Here is an 8830-nt window from a genome sequence, read left to right as displayed (position 1 = left end):
TTGTTCTTTTCAGCAATTAAATTGATGTAAAAAATAAATAAAAAATCATCCATTTTTCATTTTTTCAAGGACTGGTAGGTCCACCTCAAACCTTTCAAAGACCAAAATGGTGCTTCAAATGTTTTTGGGCCCTTGGGGACAATTCCCATCTAAGGACCACTTTTTGGTTATATATTAATTATATCAACGACACTTTGGAGACTCCTTACTTTTGTAAATAAAATCAAGACAGGACAATTGCAAAATATAGAAGGGAAAACGAAAGTCCAAAGTTTACCAGCATAGTTCCATTGCCATCTGCAACTTTACATCCAGAAATCAGAAAAGGATCATTAGAATTTTTTTCGACCTGAAAAAAATTATTATCCACTTAGGAAAAAGTGAGCAGTAACTAAACTTATTCTCCATCTAAGGATTGAATTTGAATCAATGAATGCATCAGTCACAAGAAATCCATCATTTTGTCTTAGGTCTTCCCATAAATTGTGTTTAGCGAATGCACTAAGAGTCCTTAACCTTGTATCTCCCCAAAAACGTGTTGCTGATGTTAAGAGTCGTGAAAGCCATCTGAGGCTGATTGAGAACACGTTGGAAAACAATGCAACCGTAACCATTCCTCTTGGTCACAATTCACCTACTCTTAGGAGTACAGCTGAAATGGATATTCACTCCTCTGTTCTACATGTTGGAAAACAATGCAACCATCTTGGGCCTTTCTCTACTGAAATTTATCTGCGCTCCTTGTCACAAGCTGTGAGCTCAAGTGGTTCCAAGCGTGACCTTTGGGGAGGAATTCAGTATCACTGCTTAGCAATAACAACTGGGTTCATTGCCAATGTTTATGTTGGAAGTTCTTTGATAACTTTGTACAGCAGATGTGCCTTATTGGACGATGCATGCCGTGTGTTTGAAGAAATGCCTGTTAGAAATGTAGTTTCATGGACGGCAATTATTTCTGGATTTGCACAAGCATGGCGTGTTGACATGTGTTTGGAGCTCTTGCATCAAATGAGGGAATCAGATTTGAGACCAAATTATTTTACGTACACTAGTCTTCTAAGTGCTTGTATGGGCAGTGGAGCACTGGAATATGGGAGATGTGCTCATTGTCAAATAATTCACCTGGGTTTTCACTCTTACCTCCACATTAATAATGCTCTAGTTGCTATGTATTCCAAATGTGGGGCAATTGACGAGGCCTTGTACATATTTGAAAACATGGAGGGTAGGGATGTTGTCACATGGAATACCATGATTAGCGGATATGCGCAGCATGGGCTTGCCCAAGAGGCAATTAGTCTCTTCGAAGAGATGATGAAGCAAGGTATTAATCCTGATGCTGTTACTTACGTTGGTGTCTTATCCTCATGCAGACATGGCGGGCTTGTCAAAGAAGGCCAAGTTTACTTTAATTCCATGATTGAGCAAGGTGTGCAGCCAGAACTACATCATTATTCTTGTATTGTAGATCTTCTTGGTCGAGCTGGTTTACTTCTGGAGGCTCGTGATTTCGTTCAAAATATGCCTGTTTTTCCCAATGCTGTAATATGGGGTTCACTGCTGTCTTCCTCTAGGCTTCATGGAAGTGTTGAGATTGGCATCCATGCAGCAGAGAATAGGCTGTTGTTGGAACCAGGGTGTTCAGCTACACTTCAGCAGCTGGCGAATCTCTATGGAAGAGTTGGTTGGTGGAATGAGGCTGCAGGAGTGCGAAAATTAATGAAAGACAAAGATCTTAAACCAAATCCTGGTTGTAGTTGGGTTGAAGTGAAAAACAAAATCCATATATTTGAAGCACAAAATAAGTCAAACAGCAGAAGGACAGAGATTATTTTAACATTGAATAGTCTGATAGACCACATGAGTAGTTTAAACTTTCAGTTTCAGATGTGTGATGAGGAAAATATTTGGCTTTCAGTTTCACAATGCTAACTCAATTGTGAAATGTTCATCGATCATCGGAAATTCAAAAAACAATTCTGAGCAAAGATCACTCATATTTTGTATTTTATGTATACCTAGTTTTATGGTATATTGGAAATAATTTTAATAAGATTTATTTTTAATTTTTTTATTTATAATCAATTAGACTTAATATACATAATTATTTTAACTTTGTATCTTTATCTAAATGATATTTACTTGCTCTTTTGATGACTTTTTCAGTAAATGTATTTTTTTTATTCCGTATTGGATTTTACATAAACTTTCAAATAAATTTATAGAATTTTGGAATTGGAGTCTTTTATTATTTTTTATATTTTTTAATTTAAAACAGATTTGTTGTATTTTTATATAAAAACCTATTTAAAATTAATTTTTATTATTTTAGTTTATATTCTGTAATTGAGTTAATAGATCTAATTAGAACTAAAATTAGCTCCATGCATACACTTTATTAGATAACTTATATATAAATTAAATGAACTCTATGCTCATATACTGATTTCATTTGTTTAGTTTTTCTTTTTAATTTAAAACTCATCTCTTCATTTCTTTTTCTCTCAATTTTAAAATTACGTTTTCTTGTTTTATTTATTTTTCTGTGTTTTTGTGTTCTTTGATCTTCATCAATGGAAAATTAATTATTGAAATTCAATTCTCAGATCCAAAATCATATAATTTAAATGTAGTTTTAAATTAATCGTTTAATGTTCTGCGTTTATTTATCTAAATTAAAAGAAGTTTTATGCCATGTTATTATGAGATATATTTTTTTTTAGATAGGACTAAGTATGGGTAAAAAGAAGTAAATATTTTTATATTAATACCAAAATAACTTAACAAAATAGAGTATTTATAAATTAATATTAGTTGTCAAAGAAATTTATTTCATTTCACACTTATTTTCTTCTTCAATGTAAACATTTCATTGAATGGTGTTTATAAATATAATTGTAACTATTTTTTATTTTATTCTAGAACCGTGTCTTAATCTTAATGAAAATCATTTTTCCAATTCACACCAACCTACAATTTTTACCATTTTTGGAAATGAAAACCCTACATTCTCAAACTTTATTTTATTTATAAAAAAGACATCTTCGACTTGAATTTTATTTTATTTGATCCTTAATTTTATTTATACTTGTGTAAATAAACACTTAAAATGTTAATGTTATCGTAGTTGATTTTCAAGACTTATAAAAAAAATTTAGGTGATTTTTTTTACATCTTAAAGTTAAATAATTTACATTAAATATAAATAATCTATTATTTTTATTTTTCCTTTTTACAAGAAAATTTTATATAATAAAATATAACAATAAAAAGCAAGATTTAAAAAATATAAAAAAACTAACAAAAGAGAATTAGAGTGAGAACTCAAAATGTTTGCATTAGAGTAAAGGATGGGAACTGAGTAGTAAACTTATAATTTTTATGAAATTGATGATTGCTGGTATAGTTTATGCAATGACCATATTGCCTTTACATTCAAATAGTATATTAAAAAAAATCATACTAACGACATCTTTAATTGATTGATAGTGAAAATTTAAACTCACAATTTATAACTATTGAATTTAATGAATACTATATTGCTTTTATTAAAAATTATGTTAATTTGTGTTAATTACATAATGTTAAAAAATTTACTTTGACTCATTTATACAGAAAAAAAAAATAACGGTATGATTTATAAATCCACTTTAAGATTGTCTTTTTCTTTAGTCAATTAAACATGTATTATCAAAAAATCATATGTTAACAAATTTTTTAACAAGATTTTCATAATAAACTATACGTCACTATTTTATTAATATATATATTTAAAACAAATTAATCACAAATTACTATATAAACAGTTATAAAAAAATTGTTAAAAAACATTTTCTTTATCAAAAAGCAATCTCACACCAACATAAATCTTTGAATAAAAATTGCAAAGAAACAATGCGTTTAATCATTTTATTAATTTTTAAATCTTATTTTTATAATATTTAATATATATATATATATATATATATATATATATATATATATATATATTACAAAAAAGGAAAAAATAATAAATCATTGACATGTAATATAAATTTAATTGAAAAAAAATTTATGAAAATTAATAAATTTTAATATTATTGAGTATAAATTTAAAATTTTTGGTTTTCCTTTAATAAATAGGAAAATATAAGAATTAAAGTTCCATAAACTTATTTGTAAAAAGAAAGGTTAAATTTTGAATAATAATTAAGAAAAAAAATATTTATTTTATTAAAGAATATGGGGGAATTACTCTTTTCCTTTTATTATATATGCCCACTAAAAAAAATATTTTGATTTGAATTGTTTATTAATTTAATGGACCTTTTATTTATTGTGATTGGTGGAAGCGTGAGCAGTGCATAAAGAAAGGAAAAACCACTGAACTGTAAGGAAGATGAAAATGGCAACGATCACGCAGCTGATACCCTTTATCTCTACTCCTCGACAAGGACAACTCGTAAACCTTAATTTCTCAAACAAAAGTTCAATACTCTCTCGTTGCCTTATTCACAATTCAGACGTCCAAACATCTCAGACTCAGAGACTAATCCACCACTTCAATCCGAAGACTCCCATAGAGGAAGCCATTACTCCCCCAACATCATGGTACACTGACCCCTCTTTCTTCCACCTTGAGCTCGATCGCGTCTTCTACAGAGGCTGGCAAGTAGTGGGTCAGTTTTATTCTGCCCAAAGATTCAACCTTTTCCCCCTTCTTTTCTTGGGTATTTTCGTTTTGCTTCCTTGACCCTGCAGGGGAATACAGAGGAAAACAAATTGTAGATGTAGAATTTCAATCCGATAAATAGTTCCGATGATTGAAAAGAAGAAAATGATTTTAATTTTTATGCAAACCATTATCTCTGGTTGCTCTAATATGAAATATGATCCTCGAAGTAAAAGAGAAATAAGTTAAAAGTAATTTATACCTGAGTCAAAAGTAAAAATTTAAAGAAATTATGTAAAAACATTTACATATTAGTTTACGCATAAACTTTTTTTTTCTCTTTTACAAGTCTTCACAAAAGAGTTTGTCTAAAGAAGCCATTTCAAGTTTCATTTGTCTTATATTTTTTACCTACGGTTGTCCGCCAAAAGTTCTCTAGCTTCACTGAATTTTTATTACAGGATCCACGGAGCAGATAAAGGATCCTCGTGACTATTTCACTGGAAGGTTTTCTTTTCTAATCCATGTATTTTGTCTTCAATAGAAATTCGTACACTTGAGTTCATTTCATAATCTGTGGTGTTTGCATATTTTTATGACAAAGTTTTCCAATTGTTGCTCCATTTGGTTCTTAGAAGAGGGAAAGAATATTTAGGAGTGAGTTAATCAGTATTGCACTCTATTCATTTTCTTTTCTTCCCCGTTTCTGAGAATCAAGTGGTGACTAAATATTGCAGACTAGGAGATGTGGAATATTTGGTCTGTCGTGATGACAGTGGCATGGTCCGTGCCTTTCACAATGTCTGTCGTCATCATGCTTCTCTTCTTGCTTATGGAAGTGGAAAGAAATCCTGCTTTGTCTGTCCTTATCACGTGAGTTTACCAACAATGATAAATATGCATATCAGCATACTTATTTTGATTCTCTTCTCTATAGATCGCCTCCCTTTTTATATTCTGATCTTTGTGAAATTGAAAACATAATTGTCAAGCTTTCCTTTATAGATAATGGCTGTTACTCAGTTATCATGGTCTGATACTTTCTCATTGTAGGTTTCTATTTTTACTTCCTTTCTTTCCTTTGTTTTGGAAACTGAGATATGAAAGTACTATGATTTCTGCAGGGGTGGACTTATGGTTTCAATGGAGCACTTCTAAAGGCCACAAGAATATCAGGAATGCGAAATTTCAATGTAAATGTATGCAGATATGTTCTTTGATAAGTTACTTGTATTATATATCTTACGGAGGGAAAGGTCAACTGATTTCTCTGTCACCACGAATGGTAGGATTTTGGCCTTTTACCAATCAAAGTAGCTACGTGGGGACCTTTTATTCTTCTCAATTTGGAAAAAGAGAATCTTTCTCAGAAGGAAGTTGATAGTCATAATATGTCAAAGGAATGGCTGGGTAGTTGTTCAGAAGTATTGAGTTCCAGTGGAATTGATTCTTCACTAAGTTATGTATGCAGACGTGAATACACAATTGAATGCAATTGGAAGGTGTGAATTGACTATTTGATTCGATTAATTCTTTTTACTGGAAATTATGTTTATTACTTGAGGTACACTTTCATTTCCTTTATGTCTTGTTCACTTGATTTGGGGGAAAGTAATCAAAATGATTTGATGATAATTTTTTTTTATGTTTATTTGAATAGAGTTGGAGGTAAGTGAAAGTGAATTTGAAAGTAATTTTTTTTAATCTGTCACATAAATAAAATCCTACATTAATTCTCACAAATTTTACTTCCAAATCTACTCCTATTTACCTCCAAATATATTTCGATAAACAACAAAAAAAATTATCTTCAAATCTTCTCAATTACTCTCTCCCAAATCCATTCAAGTGAACAAGGCCTTATAGTTATGTGATCAGATATTTTACCTGGTTTATCAAACTTCACTCTCACGTACAATAGGTAAACTTGTTTGCTTTATGATAGGACTACTAATAAGGATGGACTTGTTAATCAACAAGAAACAATTATAGAGAGAGCAAGGCCCAAAATATGGGATGTTTATGTCAGAAGAAAGAAAATGAGGTTAGGAAAAGCAAAAGTAGTTAAGAAGGGGAATGACGTGTCAAGAATCCAGGAAGGGAGAATTCTGTTATAGGAGAGAGAAGAGAGAGTGTGAAGGGGATATGGGAGTACGAGGTTGTGAGTTGGTTAGGAGTGGGAGCACTCAGGTTTTTATTTGTGATTGTAGAACTTTCAGCTCCATAATCTTTTTTTCTGCATAATATTTGAATAATATACCTGTAATATTCAGTCTTATTGTTGGGTTTCTATCAATTTATCTCTCGAGCGAACATTCTCTACAAGAAATTTTAAACATCAGCTTTTATTATATCAAGAATTTTGTTTGTATGATTCAAGGAATTGCTAGGACTTTAGCAATTTCAGCGGCTTTTTTTGCAGGTATTCTGTGATAACTACTTAGATGGTGGCTATCATGTGCCGTATGCACATAAAGGCCTTGCTTCTGGTCTTAAGATGGATTCCTATTCTATCACTGTAAGATTCTTTGATGTCTCCAAAAAAGTCTTCTCATTTTACAAGCTATTGTCCTGTAGCATGAAATTGAGTCATGTAGATAGTTTTTTGGAACCCTTGCTACATGACTTTTCATCCTTTTCTGCAACCAGAATAAATAAGTATCTTTATCGGTCTACTAACTAAATAATCTGCTAAAGTGAGCTAAAATATGATACTTTTGGCACTGGATTTTCATTTTTTTTTTTGTTACACATCTGATTGCTTATGTACTAAAAGGATGGTTTATGAATGGGACAACAGATGTTTGAAAAGGTTAGCATCCAGAGTTGCGAAGGCAGCTCAGAGAAAAGTGAAGAGAATTATGATCGACTTGGAAGAAAAGCTATATATGCTTTTATTTACCCAAACTTCATGATTAATAGGTGATTGCTTTTTTGTTGGTTAGGCATGGTAGATAAATTTTTTTAGACATCGTATTCATTTAAACAAGAAATTTTGATACATTCAATGTATATATTTTGCAAATTAGCATGTTTTATAACTTGGGGTGCTTGTTGGCATTCATAGGTACGGACCTTGGATGGACACCAATCTTGTGGTTCCACTAGGACCCAACAAATGTCAAGTAATATTTGACTACTATCTTGAACGCTCTCTGAAGGTAACTTCTAGTTATGTAGGCAATAATCAGATTCTACTCAAATTGGCATAAAAAAAAAATAAATAAATAAAAAATAAAAATAAAAAAAAATAAAAAAAAAAAACTCTTCCAATGTATTATAATGAACCTTGTGCTGATAGTTTTGTAACTACTGTTCATGGAATTAGATTTTAAGGAACTTAGCCACCGTTAGGGACTTTAGAGGCAGAAAGAGTTTTTGATTAATGACCAGGGTATGAAATGAGAAGTACAGATCTTTGCCCTCATACTTTAAATGATTTTTATTATGATAGTAATATTATACTAAAACCACACCTATGATATGCGTTTGGTGGTTTTTGTGTAAAAATATAGTGAAGTCTCGAGACTTTCTTTTACACCGAAGACTAAAGACTTTTCATTAATGCATTTTTTTAAGAAATCAATTCAGAAATCTTCATATTAAAGGATGGATGGAGTGTGTTAGTTTGTGGGTGTTCACTCCACAAATCACTGGGGTTATAAACTAAATAAATAAATACTTGTTAAAACAATTGCAGTCAATTTAAAACACTAACATGCTTTCTCTTTGACTGAGCAGAATGACACAGATTTTGTAGAAAAAAGTTTACAAGATAGTGAGAAAGTGCAGGTAAAAAGGCATTGGTTTTGAAGGCTTGATTAGATATTTTCCTCTGCTGGAATATATACCCATATTTGGTGGTTGATGCGCAGATAGAAGACGTGGTGTTGTGTGAAGGTGTCCAGAAAGGTCTCCAGTCCCCAGCATATTCGGTCGGCAGATATGCTCCAACGGTTGAGCTGGCCATGCACCATTTTCATTGTCTGCTCTATGAAAACCTGACAAAGTAAACTCCTCTCTGCTACGCAAAATTATTACATGGTTGGGACTGTGCACTTTAAGTCTTGATCAATACTCACGCGATATGTAATTATATATTTTTTTTTTCATTTAAGAAACCTAAGATATACACGTAAAATACAAATAAGAAAGAAATTGTATTTAAACAATGAACCG

The 8830-nt window shown here is 31.2% G+C and overlaps 2 protein-coding genes across 3 annotated transcripts; both read left to right on the top strand.

Annotated features, from left to right (window-relative positions):
* Positions 1-357: 357 nt before the first annotated feature.
* On the top strand, positions 358-1984 carry LOC106768130 (pentatricopeptide repeat-containing protein At2g37320-like). The gene has a single exon (XM_014653094.2). It carries the CDS (start codon positions 430-432, stop codon positions 1930-1932), a length of 1503 nt encoding a protein of 500 aa, XP_014508580.1. The 5' UTR covers positions 358-429; the 3' UTR covers positions 1933-1984.
* A 2339-nt stretch (positions 1985-4323) lies between these two features.
* Positions 4324-8815, top strand: LOC106768131 (choline monooxygenase, chloroplastic). Of its 2 annotated transcripts, none has more exons than XM_014653096.2 (10): positions 4324-4658; positions 5113-5158; positions 5389-5524; positions 5776-5844; positions 5941-6153; positions 7074-7169; positions 7452-7573; positions 7719-7812; positions 8393-8443; positions 8527-8815. In XM_014653096.2, the coding sequence occupies exons 1-10, from the start codon at positions 4379-4381 to the stop codon at positions 8662-8664; spliced, it is 1245 nt and encodes a 414-aa protein (XP_014508582.1). In that variant the 5' UTR covers positions 4324-4378; the 3' UTR covers positions 8665-8815. The 2 variants fall into 2 exon arrangements, with proteins under 2 accessions (XP_014508582.1, XP_014508581.1); XM_014653095.2 differs by having other exon boundaries at positions 4325-4658; positions 5776-5850.
* The last annotated feature ends 15 nt before the right edge of the window (positions 8816-8830 follow it).

The sequence above is a fragment of the Vigna radiata genome, chromosome 7 (assembly GCF_000741045.1).
Source record: "Vigna radiata var. radiata cultivar VC1973A chromosome 7, Vradiata_ver6, whole genome shotgun sequence".
NCBI lineage: Eukaryota > Viridiplantae > Streptophyta > Magnoliopsida > Fabales > Fabaceae > Vigna > Vigna radiata.
The sequence above is the reverse complement of the archived record's forward strand: the minus strand, read 5'-3'. Positions and strand labels throughout refer to the sequence as shown.

What these genes read in the sequence shown, in the direction of transcription:
- LOC106768130 (XM_014653094.2), top strand. Translation starts at nt 430, where the DNA reads ATGAATGCATCAGTCACAAGAAATCCATCATTTTGTCTTAGGTCTTCC.
- LOC106768131 (XM_014653095.2), top strand. Translation starts at nt 4,379, where the DNA reads ATGAAAATGGCAACGATCACGCAGCTGATACCCTTTATCTCTACTCCT. An exon ending in CAGAGGCTGGCAAGTAGTGG is followed by an intron (nt 4,659 to 5,112) that starts GTCAGTTTTATT and finishes TTTTTATTACAG; the next exon opens with GATCCACGGAGCAGATAAAG. An exon ending in TGGATTCCTATTCTATCACT is followed by an intron (nt 7,170 to 7,451) that starts GTAAGATTCTTT and finishes ATGGGACAACAG; the next exon opens with ATGTTTGAAAAGGTTAGCAT.